This window comes from Talpa europaea, assembly GCF_964194135.1.
Source record: "Talpa europaea genome assembly, chromosome: 9".
Taxonomy (NCBI): Eukaryota; Metazoa; Chordata; class Mammalia; order Eulipotyphla; family Talpidae; genus Talpa; species Talpa europaea.
In genome coordinates this window covers 473,490-498,542 of record NC_140076.1, presented here as the reverse complement: position 1 = coordinate 498,542, position 25,053 = coordinate 473,490, and the positions used below count along the sequence as shown (strand labels likewise).

The 25,053-nt window shown below is 73.0% G+C and overlaps 1 protein-coding gene across 1 annotated transcript in view; it reads left to right on the top strand.

Moving 5' to 3' along the window:
* The window catches only part of CFAP74 (cilia and flagella associated protein 74), a gene marked incomplete at its 5' end in the record, with an annotated part of 26,038 nt that extends 985 nt beyond the window's left edge, over positions 1–25,053 (top strand). Inside the window, 40 exons of the mRNA XM_084244039.1 lie at positions 3,747–3,885; positions 3,967–4,048; positions 5,455–5,552; positions 6,153–6,225; positions 6,325–6,468; positions 7,092–7,190; positions 7,410–7,514; positions 8,601–8,774; positions 9,108–9,218; positions 9,468–9,570; positions 9,686–9,843; positions 10,526–10,718; positions 11,125–11,415; positions 11,914–12,066; positions 12,187–12,305; positions 13,096–13,162; positions 13,235–13,324; positions 14,430–14,594; positions 14,862–15,021; positions 15,340–15,410; positions 15,575–15,697; positions 16,289–16,410; positions 17,012–17,140; positions 17,548–17,635; positions 17,976–18,149; positions 18,494–18,627; positions 19,075–19,351; positions 20,016–20,207; positions 20,648–20,793; positions 21,266–21,400; positions 21,518–21,627; positions 21,717–21,772; positions 22,394–22,513; positions 22,627–22,782; positions 23,107–23,236; positions 23,401–23,555; positions 23,819–23,951; positions 24,151–24,281; positions 24,478–24,612; positions 24,725–25,053. Coding sequence (XP_084100165.1) covers positions 3,747–3,885; positions 3,967–4,048; positions 5,455–5,552; positions 6,153–6,225; positions 6,325–6,468; positions 7,092–7,190; positions 7,410–7,514; positions 8,601–8,774; positions 9,108–9,218; positions 9,468–9,570; positions 9,686–9,843; positions 10,526–10,718; positions 11,125–11,415; positions 11,914–12,066; positions 12,187–12,305; positions 13,096–13,162; positions 13,235–13,324; positions 14,430–14,594; positions 14,862–15,021; positions 15,340–15,410; positions 15,575–15,697; positions 16,289–16,410; positions 17,012–17,140; positions 17,548–17,635; positions 17,976–18,149; positions 18,494–18,627; positions 19,075–19,351; positions 20,016–20,207; positions 20,648–20,793; positions 21,266–21,400; positions 21,518–21,627; positions 21,717–21,772; positions 22,394–22,513; positions 22,627–22,782; positions 23,107–23,236; positions 23,401–23,555; positions 23,819–23,951; positions 24,151–24,281; positions 24,478–24,612; positions 24,725–24,826 — 5,343 coding nt within the window. The 3' untranslated portion in view covers positions 24,827–25,053. The remainder of the gene's footprint in view (positions 1–3,746; positions 3,886–3,966; positions 4,049–5,454; positions 5,553–6,152; positions 6,226–6,324; positions 6,469–7,091; positions 7,191–7,409; positions 7,515–8,600; positions 8,775–9,107; positions 9,219–9,467; positions 9,571–9,685; positions 9,844–10,525; positions 10,719–11,124; positions 11,416–11,913; positions 12,067–12,186; positions 12,306–13,095; positions 13,163–13,234; positions 13,325–14,429; positions 14,595–14,861; positions 15,022–15,339; positions 15,411–15,574; positions 15,698–16,288; positions 16,411–17,011; positions 17,141–17,547; positions 17,636–17,975; positions 18,150–18,493; positions 18,628–19,074; positions 19,352–20,015; positions 20,208–20,647; positions 20,794–21,265; positions 21,401–21,517; positions 21,628–21,716; positions 21,773–22,393; positions 22,514–22,626; positions 22,783–23,106; positions 23,237–23,400; positions 23,556–23,818; positions 23,952–24,150; positions 24,282–24,477; positions 24,613–24,724) is intronic.

The window sequence follows — 25,053 nt, the reverse complement described above, 5'->3', positions numbered from 1 at the left end:
GGTCCGCAGGCCTGAAGCCGCCAGGGCAGGCACAGCGGGCGCGGCCAGCAGTGCAGTGCGCGCGCTCGGCTCCTCACCCGGGCCGGCCTGAAGCTGGGTCTCTGCGCCCAGCAGGGCACCCAGTGCTGCTGGGGTCCCTGGCGATTCCTTCCACCGCCTGAGCAGGTCTAGGGTGAGGACGGGCAACCCCTGAGCGGCAGGATCCTCACCTGTGAAAGGGAGGTTCCCCTCCTCCACAGGAGCGGCCATGCCCGGGAGCCCCAGCCCAGCCCCTGACCTGGGGAGCCTTTCTCGGTGCCCCTTCCGGCCACTGACGGAGGCTGCGGCCACACAGCCACCGCCGCTGGGCCTGGGGCCCGAGCGCAGCGCTGCATGAGAGGGCGGATGAAAGGGCATCTCTCTCCTTGACCAGGCTGGAGACCGCGTGCGCCCTGCAGGGCTGGTCTGGACGCCTCTGCTGCCCTGGCTCGGCCTGTCCTGGGGGTTCGGAGAGACCCCGCTATCCAAGGGCAGTGTCTGTGCAGGTCTGTGCCTCGGGCAGACGCTGGGGCCCCCCGCCCCCGGCCTGGGTGCTGCCGTCACCCAGAAGGGACTGGCCCGCCCCGGAAGGAGCAGCCATGAGGAAGCCCCAACGCCACCCAGGTGGACCCTCCGTGTCCAGCCGAGTGGCCCGTGGTGTCTGTTTTTTGCTGTCTCACGTGGAAGACCGTGGCGTTTGGCTCGGCTGGCGCTAGTCAAGGCCACTGGCCTTCTCTCCCCGCGGGCACCGAGCAGGGTGCAGGCCCGCGGCCCCGGAAGGCCTTCACGGGGCTTCCCCACCCCCGCCACGCGCGCCTGAGCCGCCCGGGGCTGCGGTCAGCAGGCCTGCGGGGGTCAGCCTGTCTTCCCAGGCACGGCACCCTGCGGCACGGGCTGGCAGTGCGCACAGCCGGGCTGGGAGCTGGCTGGGGCCCGCGGCGGCAGCAGGCGGCCCTGGGAGGCAGAGGTGAGTCACCGGGACCCGGCGGGGGACGGCACAGGCTAAATTTAAATGCCGGCCTGGCCTGTGAGGTCACTTTGTTATTTTCCTTGGAAAATGCACCAAACAGAATGGCAGTGACAAAGAGAAGAGGCTCATCGAGCTGAGAGTGTGGTTATGAGGCCTCTGGCTTCAGGCGGAGCCGCCCCCTTGGAGAGAGCAGGGCTTGGCAGCGGTCACGTGTGGGCGCCCTGGGGGGCTCGCTGGGGGCAGGTGAGCCTCGTGGCTCTCAGTCCCCGGCCTGGGCCATGCACCTGCTTGGCCCCAGATGCAGCTGCCCCCGGGGAGCGGGCGTGCAGGCGGCCAGCTGGTGCACGCGCGGGGCCCGTTCTCAGGCTTTGTGCTTTTCTCAGCGGCGCCTCCAATGCTTTCACGCGGCAGAGAACGGTAAACACAAATCAAGACTTCTGCCAAAAGGGCTGTCGCCCAAACCAGATAACTCGCTCCCTGCAGGGGGCAGGACGGCAGCCCCGCGAGGCCTGGGGGTGGGGGGGCACAGGGCTGGGACCCGCGGGCAGGGCTGTGGGTCCGGCCTCGCGCTGCAGCCGGGTGCTGCAAGCATGGAGGCAGGCCTGACGGGCTCTTTCCTATTGGGCGCTGGCTGCAATTGCCAACCTCCCTCCCTCACACTTAGGGGCCCCGCGCCCCCCATGTGTGTGGAGTGTTGCAACTAAGGGCTGGCCGTCCCTGCCCGCGGCCTCACCTGCTGGAAGGCAGAGACGAGAAAGGAAACAGGAGACGCAGCTCACACGCGCAGGGGTCTGAGCAAGAGCAAACAGGGAGTGTGCTGGGGGGGGGGCGTACAGCAGCTGGCGCAGACCTTTTGGGAGGGAACATCGAGCTGAGACTCACAGAGCGTCCCACCCCGTCTGGAGAACACGCCAGTTACCGCGAGAGCCAGGCAGAGAAGACCCCCCCCCCCCCAAAGGCTCCACGGCAGCAACAAACTGGGAATCCCAAGGAGCAAGAGCGGGCTGTGTGGGCTTGGTGCAGGGGGGAGCAGGGAGGCCTGCCGGGGCCAGGCCACACCCCCCCGGAGGTGTGGCCATGAGCCTAGGTTTCATTTCATTTTATTATTAAGTAGCTCTGCTGAGATACAGTTTACAGGCAGAGTTCACTAATTATAAGTACATAGTTTGATGCAAAACCAGCATTTGTTTCTTTCTGCCTGGCTAACTCCACTCAGCAGAACACCTCCAAGGCTCCTCCTGGTGCCTCTTGTCTGAACCTCATTCCTTTTCAGGGCTGAGTGATACTCCATTGAATGGACGTGGCATGGTTTGCACTGGGCTTTTCCACGTCTGCTCACTGTGAGGGGGGCTGCTGTGAACACTGGTCCACAAATATTTCTTCAGGTCTTAAATTTCTTTTTTTTTTTAAAGATTTATTTATTTATGCATACAAGACTGGGGTGCAGGCCAGAGGTGCGGGGGTGGGAGGATTCACCAGAGACAGAGTGGGGAGCAGAACAGCTGGATCCACTGAAAACCACTGCTGAGGGGAGCAGCGGGGAGACAGGAGAGGTCTCCTGTGCCATGTGGGCAGCTCCCGGCCGGGAATCGAACTTGTGCTGCAGAGGCTGTGGACAGCTTCATAGGTTGCGTCCCAACCCCTTGCGCCACCAGGAAGGCCCCAGGTCTTAAATTTCAATCTGCTCTTAGATTCGCACAGGCCAGCACACCAGCCAGCCCAGGCGCTCCTCGGGGCACAAGCTAAGAAGTACGTTTAAAAAGAGGAACTCAGGGGCCTCCCTGGTGGTGCAGGCGGTTGAGCACCGTGCTGTGAAGCTGTCCGCAACCTCTGCAGCATGGGTTCGATTCCCAGCCGGCCAGGGAGCTACCCCCAGGGCACGGCAGACCCCTCCTGTCTCCCCGCTGCTCCCCTCAGTGGTGTATTTCATCAATCTGCCTGTTCTGTTCCCCGCTCTGTCTCTGAGGACTCCTGTCACCCCCAACACCTCTGGACTGTACTCTTTTGGCTTTTTTTTTTTTAATTTAAAGAGCAGGTTTATTAGAGAAAGGGACAGGAGAGTAAAAGACACTTGCATAGACACCGGCGGTCAGGAAGGGCTGTCCCAGAAGAGACAGGTTTGCTGAGAGAGGCCTGCGTGGTTGCAGGCGGGCGGCCTTGAGGAGAGCGGCCTCCGCCGAGGGAGGTCAGTGAAGAGAAGGCCCGGCAGGTACAGGGCACAGGCAGGCAGGAGGCTGCTGCCCTGCAGGGGAAAGAAAGCACCTGCACAGTCACAGGTGGGCAGAAAGACGACCTCCTGCACCCCAGTTCTTGAATGCATAAATGAATCAATCTTTTTTTTTTTTTAAAGATTTATTTATTTATTTACACAAGCACTGGGTACAGTCAGAAGCGCGGGAGGGTGAGAGAATTCACCAGACCAGAGCGGGGAGCAGAGCAGGCAGAAGGACCGAAGCACACCGCTGAGGGGAGCAGCGGGCGGCAGGAGAGGTCTGCGCGCCATGTGGGACCCTCCTCCGGTGGCCGGGGAGCAGCCGGGGACCGAACCGGCGCCGCAGAGGCCGCGGGCAGCTTCTCAACCCAGCGCTCAACCGCTGCGCCACCGGGGAGGCCCAATAAATCAATCTTAAAAGAAATAATAGAATAGAAAAAGGAAGCCATATTAATTCTCCCAGGCCGCCACCCAGCCCAGGAGGACAGGCCCCCCTCCTAATGTTCCCTCCAGCCCCCCCAGCTGACAGTCTGTCTCCTCCACCAGGCCCGGCCCGCTCGCCAGCTGGCCGTCTGGTCGTCCCCCAAGCCGCTGGGCCGCCGCCTGGGCACCGCTGCCCGGACCGACCACCCGCATCAGCTGCGGCTTCTGTGCAGCTGTTGGCGCCGGCGCGGCTGGTCTGGGGGTGCGCAGTGCTGGTCTGGGGGTGCGCAGCGCGTGAGCTCAGGCTCGCAGAGAAGCCCCCACCTGACACCCGGGTTTGCAGCTCCCAGTCCTCGGGAACCCGCCCGTTTGCTGGACTTGGTCCCGGGCGTGGTGGGCAGCCTGCGCCCTCGTCGGGGCGAGGGGTGAGCGTCCCCCTCTGGGGGTCCCCGGGGGCCTGGGCGAGGCCGGGGCCAGCCTGGCTGCCGCAGCCCTGCGGGCGCCCCCGCGAGGCTCCCCCGCCCGCCGTGGGGAGCCGCCGGGCAGCGCCGCCGGGGCCAGCGCTCAGGTCCCCTGGCAGGGCCCTCGGGTGGGGCTGGGCCGTCGCGGGGCCGCGGGCGACGACGGGGGCGCCGCAGGGGGGCGGGGGGCGGGGGGCGCGCGGGGTGTCCCTGCTCGCGGGCGCTGGGGAGGGGCGCGCGCTCTGCGCGGGGTCCGGGAAATCCCGACTTGACGCGAGGCCCCGAGATCCGCCGTTGGCGAAGCCGCCCCGCCTGGGCCCAGGCGCCGCCTCTCCACTGCGCCTGCGCCGCCCCGCGAGGGGGACCCCCCCCCCCCCGCGTCTCCATGGAGCCGCCCGGCGCGGCCGGCACCCGAGCACGGCGGAGAGCGGCGGGGTCCCCGGGCCGAGGCCAGGTGGGTCCCCCGCGGCGGGTCCGGGCGCCGCCCCGGCCCTGCCGCTCCCGGAGGCGAGAGGGGGGCTCTCGGGGTGCGCCCCAGCCCCCCGGCCTCGCGCCCGCCCCGCCCCCTCCCGCGCCTTCGGGGCGCACCTGTCGCCCCTCCCCGCCCCGGCGCCCGGGGAACTTGACGGACGAAACTCCTGTTTGAACGCGGGGCGCAATCCCGGGTTTGCCTGAAATGCACCTAAAACAGCCAGACACGCCGGCCCCAGCCCCCCCAGCCCCGCGCGACGCCCTGGGGCCGCCCCCAGCCCCTCTGCACCCCCGCCCCGCGCCCGCCGGCCCTGGCCTCCCCGGGACGGGACGGGACCGCCCTTTGGGGTGGACACACCTACCTGGCGGGAAACCCAGCAGGCGCCGCCCCGCAGGCCGCCCTGGCTGAGCGGGTGTCGTGACAGGACACCCCGCGACCGGACACCCCGCGTCCTCACCGCCCCGGGACCCTGTGCCCCGGCGCCTCAGACCCAGACGCGCGGAGCCCCAGCTCGCCCGCCCGCCCGGCCCCGGCTGCGCTTGCCCTGCAGGGAGGGCCGGCCGCACTGCTGGGGCCACCCCGGGGCCTGCCTGGGTGGGCAGGGGACAGGGGTGGGCGCCCAGGCCACTCTGCGGACGTGGCTTTGCTCCCTGGGGAGACGCGCGAGGAGGGACCGCTGGGCCGTGTGGCAGGAGCCGAGGGGAGACACGGCCCCCCGGCCCTGCTGCCCCCGGGTCCCCGCGGCCCCCGGGTCAGGCCAGTGTGTCCGCGAGGCCGGCGACACCCTCGGGCCGGCGGGCCGTCTCCTCACCTCGGTCCCTCCACACCACGCGCTGTCGCGAAATTCCATTTCTGGGCTTATCGGTGATCCGCGCCCTTTCCTCTGCCGCTTCCGCAGACAGCGCCGCATGGAGGGACAGGCGGGCCCGGCCCCGCCCCGCGGGGAGCAGCGCCCGGACTGCCCGCCACCCATGGGAGCCGGAGCCGGAGCCGGAGGTCGGGGCCTCCCCAGGAGCCTCTGCCTCACGCCCGCGCTTTGTTCGGGGTCTCGTTGAAAGCAGGGGGGCTGCTGGGAGCGGGACCCGGCGCCCGGGCCCTTCTGCCGCCCTCTGGCCGCCGCCCGCTCCTCCTCCCCGGAGCCGGCCCGCCCAGCCGTCCCCGGGTGGCAGGGCCGAGGGCCGGACAGCCCCCACCGGGGCACCTCCTGGCCCAGCCCCGCGGGGTCCCAGCGAGCGTGGCGCCCCCGGCCCCCGCACCGCCCGCCTTCTCGGTTCTGGGGGCGGCCCTGGCAATGCCCACGCAGACACCTGGCGGAGGCCAGTCGGGAGGCCCCTCTGCCTGTCCCGCCGGGCGCGGGTGCCCTGAAGGGCCCTTGACATGCTCAAAACAGACCCATGACCCAATGGCTCTCACGGTCTGTCCCTCGCGGCCCAGTGCGCCAGGAACAAGGCTGGGGACAGCGGCGAGCAGGGGCGCCTGTCGTGAGGCCCTGGGGCCGCTGGTGCTATCTGAGAACCCTGCCCCGCGGGGCCCCGCACCTGGCCCGGGAGGGCCCATGCCCACTGCCCACACTGGCTGTTGGCTCTCGGCTCCCAGGCAGAGATGAGCGGTACCTGGAGCTCGAGGCTGAGTGTCCCCCTGCGGCCGCGGAGAAGGAGGTGGACAGCTGGTGAGGAGAGGGAGGGGCAGCGGCTCCTGCCTTGCACCGCAGCCCCGCCCTGGGCTGGGCGAGGGCAGCCTGGAGGACAGCGGGCTGCTCTGTGTGAAGCCCAGGGACGGGGCAGGCCGCGGATGCCGCCCAGCGGGGGAGGACCGACGTGCGAGGTCAGCTCCAGACCTGGCAGCTGCGCAGGAGCCTGGGCCGCCTGGACCAGCTGCACGAGGAGAAGGGGCTTTTCATCCAGGAGACCAGGTGAGGGGCCGGGGCCTGCCCCAGCTGCCCGCCCTGCCCCACCGCTGTCACCCTGCCCACGCCCACCGCAGCCGGTCGGCACCAGCCCCAACAGAGGCCCCGGAGCATCTGAGGGCCACACGGAGAAGCTGGGGTGAGGCACGGCTGGCACCGACCACCAGCCCCCAGAACCGCTGCCGCCACCCCCGCCCCGTCTGCGGCTCAGGGCAGCTCCTGGAAGGGCCGCAGACAGCGGGACTCTTCCCTGCCACTGGCCAGGAGGAGCCGACCTGGCCCCGCCTCGACGCCAGCGCCCGTCCGCCCATCACAGCACCTCCTGCCCCCCAGACTCCCGAGCCCTGCTCACTGCCCTGCTGGACGCCAGTGGCCTGCCCCCAGGACGCGCGTCTGGGGAAAGCGCGAGCGACTTGCATCTTGCTCCCCACCCAGGCCCCACAAGCCTTGGGCTGTTCTCACATCCCCTTGGGGCTGGGGTCTCGCAGCTGCCCCGCCCGCCCGCCGCAGGGCATCTGGGGAGCAGTGGGCGCCCTCTGTGCACCGCGGCTAGAAACCACCTGGAGAGATGAAGGGTCTGCAGCCCCCGGGGCAGGGGAGCAGGCACCAGCCGGATTCCGCTTCCCCAGGGCCGAGCTGCTGGCCAGCCGCCAGCGGACGGAGCGCATCAGGGGCCAGCAGGAGAGGCTGGCGGCCGAAGTGGCCGAAGAGACGGGGGCCAAGAACATGTAGGTGTCCACTCTGGGCAGGGGCAGGGGCTGGTCCAGCTGGAGCTCAGGGGGCACTGGGCCACCAAACCCGGGCGGTTCCAAGCACCTGCTGCGGGCGGGCGGGAGCAGACACCGCCTAGATGACCCTGGGGCGAGAACCATGGCCGTGAGGTCGGGCCCGGTCCCCTGCAGGGCTTCTGGGCGGGCAGTGAGCGTGTCCTCTGTGTCTGCCCCCAGCGCGGCCGTGGGCCGCCTCCAGGCCGCGGCCAGACGCCTGTGCGCGGAGCTGGACCAGGAGCAGGCCCTGCAGGACACACTCCAGGCCGCGCTGCAGGAGAGCGAGTGAGCGCGCGAGAGGTCACTCGGGGACCGCGGCCCGGCACCGGCCTTTCCTGGACTGAATGTTGCCGTGTGGGCGGCAGAGCTGCCAGCCCCGGGCCCAACAGCTGGGAAGGCGCCGGCAGAGCCCCCCGCACACTCCCTGCCGGCTGGGGTGTGGCCGTGCGCGTCAGAGGCGCCTCCGGTCAGCTGAAGCACGAGGGGCTCACGGGGGTCTGACCCGCTGAAGGCCGCCCAGCTGGGCTGGCCCGGGAGTCACTGCCCAGCACAGGCCCTCAGGAAGGGGCTTCACCCCCACCGGGACTGGCTGCGGGCCCCGCCCTCGCCCTGCCTGAGCCCCACGCCCCTCGGCCAGACAGATGCGGGCGGGAGGTGTAAGGAGGGTGCGGCGGGTCCCTCCCCTCCCCAGGGCCCAGCCGCAGTGGCCCCTGACGCTTAGGGTCCAGTCACAGCCCTGCCTGCCTGCGTCCCGGGGGCTCAGTCCGGACGCCGACCCTACAGCCCTGAGTCTGGCGGGGCAGGGCAGGGGACAGGGTGTCTGCCGCGCCCCGGGCCGCCCCTGCCGGCAGCTGCTCACTTAAAGAAAACTAAATTTGAAATGGGCGCAGGGACGGCTGCGGGGAGGCCTGTGCCCCGGCTGCGGTGGCCCCAGAGGTGCCCTTGGCAGCAAGAGGGGATCATTTGGGGCCACCTGGAGCTGCTCTGTCCCCAGCCGGGATGACTGGCCCTCAACCAGGACTGCCTCCCCCCAGGGCAGCAGGCCCAGGACCGCCCATGCAGCAGGCCCCTTGCAGTGGTGCCCCCACAGGGCCCCTGCAGATATCAGGTGCCACAGCCCCCTCCCCGGCGGGACGGTGCAGGGGGTGCCGGCTGCATGGTGGGTGCAGAACTGAACCAGCAGACTGGGCCGCCAGAGATGGGGCTGCAGAGGGGGATCCCCACATCTGGTGGCTGTGCCCCGGAGGACACTGGGGGGAGCTGACCCTTCGGTGGTGTCCAGTGTCCTCTCGGTGTTCCCACCCGGGGGTGCCGGTGCCCGGCCTCAGCCCCCCAGCCCTGGCCGAGGTGAGCAGGCGCCTCCGTCCGCAGGAACGCCCTGTGGCACCTGGAGCTCCAGAGGGGGCAGCTGGAGGACGTCCGGAAGTCCGCCGAGGAGGAACGCACAGCTGCCCAGCGCTGCCACAGGGACCGGGCGGCCGAGAGGCTCCGCAAGGAGAGAGAGGCCCTGGGCAGGGCAGAGAGGGGCCGTTTGCTGCGAGTCAGGTCAGGGCAGCTGTCCCCTGGCCACTGCCCTCCCCACCCTGGGCGGCCCCCTCCCCAGGCGGTCCCGCCACTCCCCACCTGGGGCCCCACGCGCACCCCCCACCCCATCTCACCGCTGGCGCCGTCCTGCCCAGGGCCGCCCTTTGCCAGACCTACCGTGCTGCCCAGAGCCCTGGGCCCTCGCTGGGCCTGGCCCCGCCCCTGCCTGGCCTCCCAGCGCCAGCCTACCCAGCGGCCCCTGCCCCGGATGAGCCCGCACCTGGGGTGCTCAGGAGAGGGGCTTAGGTGGGGCCAGCCAGCTGGAGCAGCTGCCCACGCTGCCCTCCCACGCAGGAAGTCCTCGGCGCTGCAGAAGGAGCTCGGACTCCGGCACCAGCGGCTGGTGGAGGACGCTCAGAGGAGCCACAGGGCGGCCGTCAGGTTCCTGAAGGCCTCGCTGGGCAGGTGAGCCCGCGCCAGGTCCCACACCCCTTCCTTCCCAGGGCCGGTGTCCTCGCTAACGCGTCACCCACCCGAAGGGAGGGCAGTGCCAGCTGCGACCACCTGCCGCAGAGGCCTCGCCGGCCCCGCTGAGCCCCTTGCGGTCCTGTGCTGACCCAGCCGCCCCCCGGCCCCCTGGACCCCCCAGTCCCTCAACCCCCCGGCCCCCTGAGCCCCCGGCCCGCCACAGCTGCACGGCCTGTGCTCCTCCAGGATCCAAGAGCAGAAGAGGCGGGAGGAGCTGGCGTGCCAGGAGCACCTGCAGAGACGCATGGACGCCGTGCTGGCCTTGAAGAGCAGCATCTCGGCCAACAGGGTGGGCGGCTGCGGCCCAGGCCGTCCACGCGGGGCCCGGGTAGGGTGGGCGGTGAGGCCTGCGGGGCCCGGCCAGGCGCCCCCACGGCTGCGTGACCCCTCGCTCTGCTCCCAAGGAAACGCTGCGCAAGTTTCAAGCATGGGGCCAGACCAGGGCCCAGCGGGCGGCGCGGGAGGCCCAGGCCGAGCAGGAGGGGGTTCTGGCCCAGGGCGGGGACGCCTTCAGGCTCCTCCTGCACCAGCGCCGGCGCCAGGAGATGCAGGCCCAGCGGCGGTGAGGGTGGGCGCGGGCGCGGCGGGAAGGGGCTCCCGACCCCAGCGTGCTGCGCCCCCACCTCCATCCCGCAGCCCCCCATGCCCCAGGGGCCCTGCCCCTGCAGCTCCCCGCCCCACACCTCTTCTCTTACTCCGCCGTCCCCGAGCCCTCGCCCCGCACGCTGGCCATCCAGTGGAGTGTCGTCTCCGGCGGCTCCCCTCTGGACGCCCAGCGCTGGCCCCGGCTGCCCGCCCGGCCCCAGCGCACGCCGGGCCCAGCGCTCCTCTGGTCTCCTTCGACCTGTGCCCAGAGCCACCTCTCGGCCCCTGCCCCCAGCACCCCCGGGAGATCCTCCTTGGTCTGCAGGGCTCAAAACAGCTCCCCCGAGACACCAGGTCCCCGTGGGGCCCCCACCCCAGGGTCCTGGCAGGAGCGGGCATCCCAGCGCCAAGGCCACTCCCCACCCCTGCTGCCCTTCCTGCTGCATTGCTGTGCCGCGCCCGCCTGACAGGGGTGTCTGGCCACAGTGTGTTCTCTCACGCTGCGCTCCCCGCCCCAGCCCCCGCTGTGGGCCAGGCGGGCCAGGGACTCTCATCCCTGGCTTCCCAGGAGCTTCGGCCGGGCCAGCGGAGGCCGAGTCCCTGGCCTGGCCGCCGTGTGCTCAGGAGCCCGCCGTGCGCTCAGGACCCCGCCTCCCCAGGGCCTTCGAGGAGGAGCAGACGCTCCGGAAGCAGGAGATCGTGGCCAGGATCCTGAGGGAGGGCCTGGAGGAGGAGGCCAGGAGGCAGAGACAGCACCCCCCAGCCCGGGCCCCGGCCACCGTGAGGCACAGGACCTGGGCGCACGTGGCCAGCTGCGAGGGGGGCAGGGCGGAGCCCCCCACCCAGCCGCTGGTGAGCGGGCCCCGGGGGGCTCTGGAGCTTAGGGAGGGGCCCTGCAGGAGGCCGCTGGGCACAAGGCGCCGGTTTTAAAAAATCTTTAGCCCAGCGCTTTCCTTCTGATGTGCGTGTTCAACTTTGGACAGTTTATGACTCGGCGTCATGTGGGGTCTCGCGGCTCCCCCCGCCAGGCCCCCCCTTCGTGGTCAGCTGGCCAGGCCCTCCTTTGCCCACTGTCCCAGCGTGCCATGCGCAAGGGAAGGGGGACTGCCACCATCATCCTTCCCCTGCCCTGCCCTCCGCACCGCCTGCGGCCCCCCATGGCCACGCTCCCCCTCCGAGCCGGCTGAGGCGGGCCGGGGTGTGGGCCTGGCCTGACCGCCCATGGGCTGCGGGGCCTCGGTCACCATGATGGCTGCAGCGGCCAGGGCGGGGGCCAGGGTGGCACCCTCCCCCTTTGGGGTCCGTGCTCCATCCCTGCACCCTGCGGGCAGCCACGGCCTGGCCGCAGGCCCCGTCTCCGCCCCCTGAGGCGGCCGCGCCCCTCTCCCCGCAGCAGAAGGAGCTCACGCCCGCCCAGGACCCCTGCCTGATAAACGTGGTGTCCAGCGAGTCTGTCCAGGGCCTTGTCGGGCTCCCCAGCTCCGACGAGGAGACGCTGGCTGAGCCCGAGATCGCGGGGCTCTGGAGCGAAGACCCCCCGGGCGGCCAGGTGGGTCCCCGGGGGCGGGACCCGCCGCCTCCCCGCGGGCCACCGGGGGCGCCGAGCCTGGGGTGGTCTGCGGGGAGCAGGCGCCCCCGGGCAGGCGGCGCTGGAGCCTCCCTTGCACGGCCGGGCGGTCGCCCACCAGCGAGCAGGGGCGCCCGCCGCGCCCCGAGGGCGGCCCCGGGGTTGGGGGGTGCCTGCCCGCCCCGCGCCTCGCCCGCGCCTGGGGGGCCTTCGCGGCGGCGCAGCCCGCGCTCCGCTGGCTCCGGGAGGCGCGGGCGGCAGCACCGGCGCGGGCAGGCCGGGCCGGCTGGGGCGGGTGGTCGCTGCCCAGCGGGCACAGGTGGGGGGCGGGGGCCGTGCCGGCTTCCCCGCCGCAGACCAAGGGCCCCGGGGCCCTGCGCAGGGGCTGGCCGTGACCTGCGGCCCCCGCGGCCCCCCCCGCCCCCCCGGCCCCCCGCCCCCCCCGCCCCCGCCCGCGCCGAGCGCCCGCCCCGCCCCCAGGAGCCCCGGGAGGCGGCGGCCCGCGAGCCCGCGGGCGGGACAGCAGCGGCCCGGGACGCCGAGCGCCGCGAGGGGCAGCGGCCGCGCGGCGCGGCCGGCGGCGGGCAGGGGGCGCCGCCCTTCCACAGCAAGCCCGCGCGCCTGCTCTTCAAGGTGCGCCGCGGCGCGGGGGCGGGGGGCGGGGGGCGGGGGGCGGGGGCGCGGCTCGGGGCCTCCCCCGCCCGGCCGCGCCCCTCCCCGGGCCCGTCGCGAGCCCCGTTGTGGCCGCCCCAGGACTTCGACGTGGGCGCGGAGTACAGGAAGACGCTGACGCTGGTGAACGCCGCGCGCGGCGCCCGCTCCTGCCGGCTGCTGGGCGTGCGGGGGCCGCTGCGGGACTTCGTCCGCGTCCGGTGGGCGCGCGCCCGGCCCCGGGCCCCGGGACCGCCCCCCCGGACCACCCCGCCCCGCCCCCGGGACCGCCCCGCCCCGCCCCGAGGCCCGCCCCCGGGACCGCCCCGCCCCCGGCCCGCCCCGCCCCCCCGGCCCGCCCCACCCCCAGGACCGCCCCGCCCCGCCCCCGGGACCGCCCCGCCCCGCCCCTAGGCCCGCCCCCGGGACCGCCCCGCCCCCCGGGACCGCCCCGCCCCGCCCCGCCCCCGGGACCGCCCCGCCCCGAGGCCCGCCCCCGGGACCGCCCCGCCCCGCCGCCCCGGGACCGCCCCACCCCGCCCCCCGGGACCGCCCCGCCCCCGGGACCGCCCCGCCCCCCGGGACCGCCCCGCCCCGCCCCGCCCCGAGGACCGCCCCCGGGACCGCCCCGCCCCCCCGGGGCCGCCCCGCCCCCGGGGCCGCCCCGCCCCCGGGACCGCCCCGCCCCCAGGACCGCCTCGCTCCGCCCCCGGGACCGCCCCGCCCCCGGGGCCGCCCCGCCCCGCCCCCAGGACCGCCCCGCCCCCAGGCCCCCGGGACCGCCCCGCCCCCCCGGGGGCCCGCCCCGCCCCCAGGACCGCCCCCCCACACCCGCCCCGCCCCCCAGGCCCTGGCGTCCCCCCTTCCCCCACCCGGCTCCCACCCCGCCTGCCCCACCCCTGCCCGCGCCCTGGGGGGCACCAGTCGGGGCAGCCCCCTCCCGCGCTGACCACGGGGCGCCGCTTTCTCTTTCTCTGCCCGCCCCCCTCGGCCGCCGCTCCCCCCCTGCAGCTTCGACCCCCCGGGCCCCCTGCCCGCCGGGATGTCCTGCCAGGCGCTGGTCACCTTCAAGCCCCTGGTGAGCGCGGCCGCGGGGCCGGGCCCTGAGGGGGTGGGGTCGGCCGCGCGCTGACCGGGGTGTGTCCTGCAGGTGGACAGAGACATGGAAGGCAGCATCTCCTTTCTGGCCCAGACGGGCGAGTTTTCTGTCCCCCTGAAGTGCTCAACCAAGAAGTGCTCAGTGAGCCGGGGGGGGGGGGGGGGGCGGCCGGGAGGGTCTCTGGGGGGCACAGGGGCCATGGGCGCACGCGCACCAGCGCCGGGCAGTCAAGGCTCCCGCACTGGACAGCACGGACTGAAGGGCTCCCGGTGCCGGGCCGGAGGAATCCTGCCTCCAGCAGCTCCGGGGCACCCTCCCCAGGGCCCCCACCCCACCCGCGTGTGCGTCGGGCCCCCTCGCCCCTCTGCGCGCTCCCCGGCCGCTCTGGGAACCCCGAGCTCCCCTCTAGGTCCTGCTCCTTCAGGCGTCGTCCAGAGCAGGACACGCGGCACCCCCCGCATCCCGCCCCCGCTGCGGCGGTCAGCAGGGGGGTCGCGCCTCCTGGCCAAGGGGCCTCCCAGGGTGCCCACGGCCGCGTGGGCTCGGGGCTGCGCTGTCTACCGAGGTGCCGTTTTATTTCCCCTGGGTCAAGGCCAGCGGGAGGCCTGTGGGCACAGGCAGGCTCCATCCTCGCGTTTCCCGCGGCGCCCTCCCCGCCCCTCAAGCCGGCGGCGTCCCCACGGTGGTCCTGGCAGACCCGCACCGGCCTCGGGCTCCCCGTCGCGCCTGCCCTCCGGCCCTCCCGCCCCGGGCTGCGTGGCTGCGTGGCTGCGTGGCTGCGTGGCGTGCTGGGCTGTGCTGCCCGGCGCCCGTCTCAGGGTGGCCCCTGCCGCTCGGTCTCGGGCCCTCGGCTGACACGGGCTCATTCCCGCCCCGTCGTGGGGCCCCTGTTTGCTCCCTTGCTGGTCTCCGCACCTCGCCCTGCTCGGGTCAGAGGACGCAGGACACTCACCTGCCCTGAGTGCCCGGCCCCCTGGGCTGCGCTGCCCCCCGAGGGGGGTGGGGGAAGGTCCTCAGCTATGGCAGCCTTGGCGTGGTCCCCCCCCCCCGCCCGGGTCTGCCCTGCGGGCTCCGCTGGACGGCTGTCCCACGGGGAAGCTCCGTCACAGCGAGACGCTGGCCTTCCTGCCGGGGGCCGGGCCCGCCTGCCCGGGCCGTGGTGAGCCGGGCGGTTCCGAGGCCTCGGCTCCGCACCTCGCAGGTGGGCTCGGGGCCCGGCCCCCAGCTCACGCGGGTCTCTCGGCAGCTGTCCCTGGACAAGGAGCTCATCGACTTCGGCAGCTACGTGGTGGGCGAGTCGGCCTCCCGCTCCGTCACGCTGGCCAATGGCGGGGGCCTGGGCACCTGGTTCAGGTTTCTCCGGGAGTCAGAGGCCGAGGACACAAACACCTCCTCATCGCCCCTGAAACTGGTGGGTTGCCGCCTCTCCGGTGCGGCCGTCCGCTGTGTCCAGGCGTCCCCCAGGCCACTACCCGGGAGCCTGCGGCCGGGCGCGCAGGGCCAGAGGCCCGGGAGGGCGGCCACCCCCAGCCCCGCCCGCCGAGGGAGCTGGGCGCCGGCACAGGCGCAAGCGGGGCGGGGCCGGAGGCGGCTCGGCCAGGCCACAGGTCAGGCCTGCAGGCTGGGCCGGGCCCTGACCGGAGGAGGCCAGTGAGCTCTGCCGGGCTCCCCTCTGCAGAGCAACTTCCTCGCTTACGAAGACACGGGCTCGCTGGAGAGAGTGGCGCCCAGCTTTTCTGAGCAGCTGGGGGGCCCGCAGCCCTCGCCCGAGGACACGGGGAGCCAGGAGCAGCCCTGGAGGCCCGACGATGGCGAGCCGGGGGAGCCGGGCGCCACAGGTGAGGCCCACACCGAGCGCCCAGCCCCCGGGGCCCCAGGGCCCCGCCAGCCGCGCGGGCCAGGTGCAGGTGCAGGGCGTCCGGGGCCGCGGCTTCGGGGGAAGGCGAGGACACCGGCCCGCGGTGGTGACGTCCAGCGCTGTCGGCGTCGGAGGCCGGAGGGAAACTGGCTGAGGGCGGGCTGGGGAGGGCCGCCTGCCTCATCCCTGCCCGGGGTGCCACGGGGTTCGTGCAGGAGGGGAGGGGGCAAGGGTGGGAGGGCGGCGTGCGGGGCGGCCCCGGCCCCTGCCGCCCTCCCAGCTCCGCCTTCCCGTCCAGAGCCGGAGGCCGCGGCCAGCGTGGCGCCAGCGCCGCCCGAGGAGGAGCAGCCTGAGATCTCGCTGGGAGAGGTGGGCCCCGCGCGACCCCCGGCAGCCGTGGGGCGAGTCCCGCAGGCTGGGGAGCGGTCGCGGCCCTCTGCCCTGCACCGCTCAGGTCGGGGCCTGTGGGCCCAGCTGCCCCCACGCCACCCCCAGCGCGGGCCCGCGGCCAGGCCGGTCGTCTCCCTCTGCAGGTGACCGAGGGCGAGATCGGCCCCTTCTCCTCCGTCAGGGTGCCCGTCGTCTTCGCCCCGGCCATCCCGGGGGCGGCCCACGCCCGCTTCAAAGTGGTGTTCAGGAACCCGCAGTGCCCGACGGTGAGCGTCGCCGGCTTCCCGCCGAGGGTGGCCTGCCCTGCGGGTCTCGTGCCCACGCGGGGGACCGGCCGACGGCGGGGGGGGGGGGGGCTGGACCGCGGGGGGATGGTGGACCGCGGGGGGCCGTGGGCCGCGGGGGCGGTGGCTGGCACCGCAGCCCGCACCCTCACCAGCCCGTGCACACGCCCCCAGCCCCCTGGCACGAGTGCCCGGAGACAGCGTTCCCCATTTCCAGGGAGCTCAAGTTTTCATTCTTCAGTTTCATCGCTTATTTATAAACGTTGCACATTTTTATCTTGTTGAAAGTTTTCTGTGAGCAAAGGCAACGCTGACTTTGCACGCGTGACAGGGCCCGGCGGGGCCCGCTGCGTGGTGGGGATCGGGAGTCGCCCCCGGGAGGCGTCGGGGACGCGCCGCCCCCTGCCCGGTCTGCCCGGCTGGGTCTGGAAAGTTGGGTCATTGAAAGGGCCTTTCATCGCACGGCGTGAGAAACCCCACGGGGCCCCGAGGGGGGGCATCTGGCCAGCAGCCCGGCCCCTGCTGGACCCCACTAGCCCCTCACCGTGCCCCGCCGACCCGCTGCCCGCCCAGCTGTATTTCAGCGTCGTGGGCACCGCCGTGGACTTGCCGGTCTGGGTGCCGCGGCCCTGCGTGGACCTGAAGACCTGCATGTACGACCGGCTGTACCAGGACTCGGTCGTGATCTGCACCCGGTGAGCCGCGAGGGCAGCCCGGGCCCCGGGGGTGCGGAGGGGCGCGGAGACGGGGTCCCGGCTGGCCGCAGCGGGGTGGCACGGCGGCCGGGGTAAGCCGGGGCCACGCCAGCCCCAGCCCTGTGAGCTGGGTGCGAGGGACAGCTGGGGCTCCGTGGGGCCGGGCGGCTGCTCTCCGTGTGCAAAGTGCTCCGGGGCGTGGCGGGAGCGGCAGAGGGACGGGAAAGTGGGCCCGGTCACTCCTCGGTGGGCTGACCAGGACGGCTTTAGGGACGCAGAGGCAGCGGGAACCCCCAACCCCAGAAACCTCGGCTCAGGCTGTCCCCTGGGGTGGGGGCAGCGGCCGGGACCCGGCACCCTGCGATTCAAAGAGCAAAGGCGTCTAGAGGACCCTGGGCCCTGGGGTGCGGCAGGAGCCCCTGTGCGCGGGGGGCGGGGCCGGCGGCCACTCTCCCCGCGCAGAGCCCTGGCCCCACCGGCACCGGCCCGGAGCCTCCTGCCAGCCGCGCCTCCCCGCCTTGCTCTGCCCACGCCCCCCTCAGAGTTCACCTCGGGGGCGGCGGGGGGGCGGCGGGAGGGTCAGCGCCTCTGTCGGGGGCAGGTCCAAGGTGGCCCTGCGCCTCCAGCTGGAGGTGTGCAAGGAGCTGCGGGGCCACATGGAGCTGCTGCCGGAGACCAGCTACATCCAGGCCTTGGCGTCCTGCTCGGTGCAGCTCAAGTTCCTGCCCCGGTGAGTGGGCGCCGCCCCCCGGCCCGGCCTGGCCTCTGCCAGCGGCTCCCGTTCGTGCCACAGAGGCTCCATGCTGGCCCCAAGCCACCCTCCGCCAGCGGCCCAGCCCCGCCCCAGGGCGCGCGGGACAGCGGGAACCAGCCCGGGCCACGACCCTGCTGCCCCTGGCCTTGCCCTGCTGCCCCCGGCGGCGGCCGGTCCCTGCTGTGACCAAGTGCGGTCTCGGGTGATGGACGCTTCAGCCCCCGCCGGGCCCCGCCCTCACGATGGCCGGCTGCCGGGCGTCTCCCGGCTGAGACGGCGGCGGGGGCTGCCCCGCAGAGCCGGGCGCGGGGGTCACCCCTGGGCGCCCCAAGCCCCGCCGCTGGCCGGCCGCGCCGGGCGGGTTGACGAGCGTCTGCCCGCAGGCACTCGCTCCCGGAGGACGCGGGGATGTACTTTGACAAGGAGACCCGGGTCCTGGAGGCCCCGATGACAATCCGAGTGGCTGATCAGGTGTGTGGGGGCGCCGGGCACCCTGGGCAGCGGGCAGCTCGGCAGCTGGCTCTGCACTGGGGGTTCCCCGGAGCCGTCCAGTGCTGCATCCCAGGGCTTGGACAGCGAACTGGCCCCTGCAGCTGCCCCTACGTGAAGGGCTGTGGGTGAGTGGGGCCCTCTGAACCCCAGCAGCCCGCCACACGCTGGGGACACACCCTGGTGGCGGCAGCTGTCCCGCCCTCCCTGCTGGACAGCGGGCAGTGGATGCTCGAGGCCCAGCACCGCGCTGGCTGCCCCCGCCGCGTGGGGCACATTTGCCGCCGCTGCGGGGAGTGACGGCCGCTGCCCTGTGCTGCAGATCAAGCCGGTGGAGTTCACCGTCCACGCTGTGGTCACCACCTCGGATCTGGAGCTCAGGCCGCCCCTGGTGGACTTTGGCTACTGCACCATCTACGAGGCTGTGAGGACCCAGATCAGCCTGTGCAACCACTCCCTCCTGCCGCAGGAGTTTGGCTTCGTGGGACTCCCCAAGGTGCCTCGGGGTGAGGGGCGGGTGAATAGGGGGGCAGGAGGCTGCCGCCCTGGGCCGCGGGCCCCACACCGTCCAGGCGCCTTGGCCTGCAGCCCCTCCCCCTCCCCCCATCCTGTCCTGCGTGGGGTCAGCCCTGGGCCTGCCTCTCTGTCCTGGTCTCCCTCTCTGACTGCTGCTCCCCGCACCCGCTGCCCCACCTTCCCCCACCCTGCCCACGGCCCTGGGGGCGGTCCCTCTCCCTCACGCACCCTGCCCAAGCACCCGTGCCCCCCAGACGCGCTCACGTTGCTCCCCGGCCCTCCCTGGGCTCCGGCCCCTTTGGCACGGTGGGGCCTGCCCAACAGTTTGTGGACATCCAGCCCGGGGACGGCTTCGGGACCATCCTGCCCCTGGAGACCCTGCAGCTGGACGTGATCTTCCAGCCCAGCAGGGCCAAGGAATACAGCTTCGAGCTGGTCTGCAAGTCGGAGATCAACCGGTGAGCCAGGGGTGGGGGTGGGGGTGTCCACCAGTGAGCTGTGGGGGTGGGGCCCGGCCGGTCAGGCGCCCGGCCATCCCCAGCGGCCGCCCACGCAGAACAGCGCCAGGCCCACAGCTGTGTGCGCGTGGTACCCGTGAGTGTGTGCGTGTGGTCTGCGCGTGGGCTGTGGCGTGCTCCTGTGCAATCTCGTGTGCGTGGGGTGTGTGCACGCGTGCCCATGCGTGGCTGTGCCTGGGGGCTTGAGCTGTGCCATGCAAGTGTGCTGTGTGGTACATGTGTGTGCTGTGCACACGTGCGAGCGTGTGGGTGTGCGAGGGAGGGTGTTCACGCAGCATGTGGGCGGGGCGGGGCGGGGCGGGGGGTGGGGTGGCGGGGGCGGCACCGAGGCCGGGCTGGGGCCGGGCAGGGCGGGCCGGGGCTGGCGGCTGAGCCGAGCCGCTGCAGGTGCTTCCGGCTGCTGTGCCGCGCGGTGGGCGTGCACCCGCCCCTGGAGCTGTCCCACCACCAGATCAAGTTCCCGGCCACCGCCCTGGCCGACACAGCGGTGGCCGCGCTCTATGTCATCAACACCCACCAGAGCATGAACTCGCTCACGCACTCGCTGCCCCGCGTGGGCACGGAGGACGCCTTCCCTGTGGGGCCCACGTCCTTCGAGTTCCTGCTGCCCCCGGCCGCGCCCATCACCATCTCCCCATCGGTGGGCACCGTGCTGCCTGGAAAGGTGGGTGTCGCAGGCCGCCCAGGCGCCGGCTAGGCGTGCCCCGACCACAGGGATCCCCCAACAGCAGATGTGGCCTCTGCCCAACCCTTGCCAGAACGGAGCCCAAAGCGTCGGTGGCCAGGTGCAGGCGGGAGGGGACCCAGCACCCCATGGGGGACGGGCACCCTGGCCTGACAGGGTGCGCAGCAGGGACCTCCCAGCAGAGGGGCACCAGCGGGGAGGACACCCTCACCCGCTGCCGACGGAGCCCTTCACCTGGCAAAGCTCAGACACCCGCGGGCAGAGGGCCTTTACCACCCGGGGCCTTAACAGAGGCCGTTATGGCCGCCGGGTCCTCTCCCGCGGCCCCGCGCCCCGCCCCCTGCCCTGCTTCCCCCTCCCCTCCCCTGCCTCTTGCTCATGCCAGAGGGCAGGGGCAGGGTCTTGGCCATCTTGGGCCTCCATCACGCAACCCCCACCCAGACGACAGTGTGAGCCGGGTAATGATGCCCTGAAGCCCCCCTCCCCGGCACAGTGGCCAGGGAGGCCCTCCTGGGGGAAGCCTGCTAGGCTGAGCTCCAAAGAGAAGTGTCAGGTGGGACTGCAGGAGCCAGGCAGCTGTGGACAGGGGTGCTCTCAGCACGGGGGCAGCCCCAATACCCAGGGCCACCTACTCTCCCTGCAGAGGTGCCTAGTCCAGGTGGCCTTCCGGCCCACGCTGCCCAGCGAGCTCATCTGCGAGGAAGTCCTCCAGGCCCAGACCAAAGAAATGGAGGCCAAGTGGGTGCGTGGGGGCCCTCGCAGGGGAGGGCCTGCTGCTGGCCCCGCAGTGCTGTGCTGGCGAGGTGCCTCCCTCCTGCCCTGGCAGGCTCTGCGGGTCCCTGGGAGGTGGCCGCAGGCCCTCTGGGCCAAGGGAGGGGAGCAGTCACAGCGAGCCCGGAGGAGGCCTGCAGAATGAAAACTGGACAGAAGGCGGCACCCTGGCCAGGGACAAGCCCCATGGGGACAGGCCTGCCCCTCCAGCCCCCGAGGTGGAGCCCACGCAGCCGGGTGCCACCGAGGCCCACGCGTGAGGCTGGCTGCTGCCCGCAGCCGGCAGGAGACGGGGCACGTGGGCCTGGCCCGGCCGGCTCTGCCCTCCCCTGCTGGTGTCTCGGCTTCCTCACCGGTGAAGGCTGACCTCACAGTCGTGCACAGGCCCAGGTCTCGCACTGGAGGCTCGTGTGCCCCCAGACGCTCCCTTGTTTCTGTGGCATTTAGGGTTTCCAAACCTGTGCCTGCCCCTGAGGGGCAGCCCTCAGCCAGCCTCTCCCATAGACGCGTAAGGACACAGCGGCCCCAAGGAGGGACCCGCAGAAGCTGTCCACCTCCACGCTGCTGCTGCAGGACCCAGACCAAGACCCCGCGGGCCGGGTCTCCTCTTCCCATGGCCTGGAGCTGCAGAGGCAGGAGTTCAAGTGCAGGTGTGTCCAGGAGAAGGAGGCCCTCCCTGGCCCCACAGACCGCCTGTCTTGAGCTATGTGATTGGAAGCCTGGGGTTGTGCAGGCTTCAGGTGCAGCTGGATGCAGGTTCTGCTTCCAGGTTCCTCAGGTCCTACTTCTCGAGCACCTACCTGCCCACCCCATTGCCCTGGCCCCCCGTGTCACTGTGAACGGCCCCACCCCATGGGCAGGGGGGGATGCCGACGCCCAAGATCAGAACCCCCAGACCCCTTGGGGTGCAGCCCAAGCCCCAGAGAACTGTGGTGACCTGAGCTGCCTGCTGCCTGGGCCTTTCCGGGCTGCCCCGGAGGCAAAACTGTCTGTTGAGCTGCCAAAGGCGCCTGGTGCCTGTGTCTGAGCAGAACCTGGGGGGAGCTGACCCTCACCCCACAGGACCGCCTTGGGGGTGGCCCGAAGGGGCAGGACTGAGTGCTCTTTGCCGGCTCACTCCAGCTCCGACGAGTACCAGGCTGCGCTGTTAGCCCTCACCCGGTCTTTCAAGGGCAAGTTCGACAAGCTCGTGGTCCCCTGTGTCGTTGCCAGTGGGGACGTGACAGACAGGAAGGGCGCAGGGCCCCTGAGCTTCAGGTGCGCTGGCCGGCGGGTGGTCAGCCTCTCGGCCGCACACCTGGCGGGGGCGTGGGGCCGGGGCGGGCGGGGCAGGTGGCTGCCACGCCAGGCCCTCAACGCTCCCCTCCCCTTCAGCCCCCACAACACCCTGTACCTGGAGCTGTGGTGTCCCTCCGTGGCGCCGTCCATCATAGTCACGTCCGACAGAGGCAGGACCGTCTCCAACTTTGGCCACGTCGCTGTGGGTGAGCCCCGGTGGGGCCCAGCCCTGCGCGCGGCCTCCCCTCGCCTCCTGCCGGGCCTGGGGGGTGACCTGACGCCCCAGCCCTTTCAGGACACTGCGGCTTGAAGAAGATCTCCATTCAGAACGCAGCCCGGGAGGACCTGGCCGTATCCCGCCGCGCGGGCGTGGGGGGCGGGGTCGGTGGGGCTGCGGGCGGGGCTTCGGGGTGTGGGTGGGCGGGGCTTCGGAGCGGGTGGGGCGGGGCTTCGGGGAGGGAGTGGGCGGGTTGAGGGGCGGGGTTGGGTGGGGCTGAGGGGCATGGCGGGCGGGGCTGCGGGGCGGGTTGGGTGGGGCTTCTGGTGGGTGGGCGGGGCTGTGGGCGGGCTGAGGGGGCGGTGTCGGTGGGGCTGAGGGGCGGGGCCGGTGGGCTGAGGGGCGGAGCTGCAGGGCATGGTGGGCGGGGTTGTGGGGCGCTGAGGGCGGGGCTGTGGGGCGTGGGTGGGCGGGGCTGTGGGCGGGCTGAGGGGGCGGTGTCGGTGGGGCTGCGGGGCCGGGTTGCGTGGAGCTGAGGGCGGGGCTGCGGGGCGTGGGTGGGCGGGGATTCTGAGCGGGCGGGGCGGGGCTTCGGGCGGGAGTGGGTGGGCTGAGGGGCGGAGCTGCAGGGCATGGTGGGCGGGGTTGCGGGGCGCTGAGGGCGGGGCTGTGGGGCGTGGGTGGGCGGGGCTGGGGCTGCGGGGCGGGGCTGCGGCCCCACGCCCGCCACCTGCTCCTTGACGGGGCGTCCTCAGCTGGCGTTCTCCGTGCTGAACCCCAATGGCCCCTTCGTCCTGCTGAACCCCGTCAACAGGCTGTCGGCGGGCCAGGCCCACGTGCTGGCGCTGTCCTTCGCGCCCCGCGAGAGCGTCCTGGTGAGCCCGGCCCTGAAGCCGGCCGCGGCCCGCGCCCCGACCCGCCTCCGCGCCGCCCGCCTCGGCCCCCCCCGTGGCGCGCGCCGCCCCCATGAGGGCCGTGACCCCCGCAGGCCCAGGAGACGCTGGACATCGTCACCCAGCGGGGCACGCTCGCCCTGACGCTCAGGGGCACCGGCGTGGCGTCCACCGTCACGTGCTCCGTCGCGGGGGGCGTCCTGAGCATGGGCCACGTCCTCGCGCGGGAGTCCGTCTCCTCGGGCTTCAAGGTAGGGCGAGCGGGGCGCCGTCCTGTCCCGCGCGAAGGGCAGCAGCTGCCGGGCGGGGCAGCCCCGTCCCTGCCCGCCCTGCCGCGCTCCTGGGCCGGGTCCCCTGCGCAGGGCCTTTGCCGCTCTGCTGGCGGGACCCGGCCGCCGGGGCTGCCGGTACCTGGGGAGGCAGGCTCGGGCCGTGGGCGGGCGGGGCCGGGGCCGGCCGGGGAGAAGACGAGCGAGAGGCGGCCCGGGCCGGCTGGACGCGGCAGGGCCCCGCCCCGGGCAGCGCGCAGAGACGGGGGCCGCCGGGCGCCGGCGGGTGACGGCCTGGCCTGGCAGCTGCAGAACCACTCCTCGCTGCCCATCGCGTTCTCGGTGCACCTGGACAGCCTGTCCGCCTCCCGGCGCGAGGCCCAGCAGCGGCCGCCCCGCTTCCTCACGGCGCCCGCGCAGCGGGCGGAGGTCGTGGGTGAGTGGGCGGGGCCGCGGGGTGGGCGGGGCCAAGCGTATGGGCGGGGCCGCGGGGTGGGCGGGTCGCGCATGTGGGCGGGGCCGTGGGTGGGCGGGGCCTGCGGCCAGGTGCTTCGGCTCGCCGCGGCAGCGCAGGGTCGGGGTCCGCCCGCCCGCCCGCAGGCACGCAGAACCTCAGCGGCCAGAGCGTGTTCAGCGTGGTCCCGGTCCAGGGCGTCATGGACCCCGGCAGGGCGCAGGACTTCACGGTGACCTTCAGCCCGGACCACGAGAGCCTGTACTTCTCCGACCGGCTGCGGGTCGTGCTCTTCGACAAGGTGAGGCTCGGCCGGCCGCCCGGCCCTGCCCGCCCCCTGCCCGCCGCCGCGTGTCCGCGGCACTCTCTGCACCCCCACTGCGGGGGCCGCGGTCACTCAGGAAAGAAGGGATGGCCCCACAGGCTGTGGTCGCGGGCGCTGAGCCGGGGGGCCTCGGCGCCGGTTGGGGGCCAGCGGGTGCAGAGAAGACCCCCGCCCCAAGCCAAGCCCCTCCCGGAGCCGCAGCCCGGGGGCGGGCCCAGACCGCTGTTGCCTGTTCCCAGAAAATCTCCCACCAGATCCTCCTGAAAGGCGCCGCCCGAGAGCACATGATGTTCGTGGAGGGCGGCGACCCCCTGGACGTGCCCGTGGAGTCCCTGGCGGTGACCGCTGCCCTTGACGCAGAGCACAGAGAAGGTGGGCCACGGGCGGCACTGGGCAGTGTCAGCACCCTCCCCGCCGCACCCTCACCCTCGGCCTTCCAGCCCACCCCCCGGGGGCGCTGCCAGCAGAGGTTTTGTGAAGAACAGCACCCCCCCCCCCACCTGGCCCCGCACCACACAGCCCCCCCAGCCACACCTTCCCAGCGGGCCAGCCCCAACTGCCCTGTCTCCAGAGGCCGAGGAGCTAAGGACCATCCTGGTGACCCTGGACTACGTCCAGTTTGACACAGATGAGCCGGCTCCGCCTGCCAGCCGGGAGCTGCGGGTCGGCTGCATCCGCACCACCCAGCTGTCTCCCAAGAAGGTGACCACAGCTCACCCTGGCTCAGCTTCAGCCCCAGCTGCCTCCCCCAGCTGGGCCCCGGCTGCCTGGGCTGGCCTTCCTGGGCTTGGCACGGGCTCCCGCCACGGTGCGGGTGGGAAGCCCACCTGCAGGGAGGAAAGGGCGGTGGCTGGCCCCTGTGCCCACCGGCCCCCACCTGCCCCCGCCCACCCCACAGACCGTGGAGTTCAGCGTGGACAGCGTGGCCGCCCTGCAGCATAAGGGCTTCACCATCGAGCCCTGCAAGGGCTCTGTGGAGCGCGGCCAGACGAGGACCATCAGCATCTCCTGGGTGCCGCCCGCCGACTTTGATGTAGGTGCCGTGGGTGCCTGCCGGGGGCCCGCGGGGGGCAGGGCTGCTTGGGGGGCTGTCCAGCAGGGCCAGCAGTGACGGCTGCCCCCCCCCTCCACCCCTGCCCTCGCAGCCGGACCAGCCGCTCACAGCCTCAGCCCTGCTGCAGCTCCGGGGCGACGTGAAGGAGACCTACAAGATCCTCTTTGTGGCCCAGGTGGCCACCAGCTCCTGAGCCCAGGGGTCTCCCCCACACCGCTCGCGCCTCCTGCCCACCCTCAAAGCCTTCCCTCTCGGGGGACCGGGCTGGACCCCAGGCTTGGACGGCCCCTGCTGGGCAGGTGACCACACGCAGCTCTCTGCGTGCCCCCTGGATGCCCGCAGACACAGCCGCTTCCTGCTGGACACGGAGAGCCCGGATGAAGAGCACCCCTTCCCTGGCCCCCACAAGCCCACCCCACC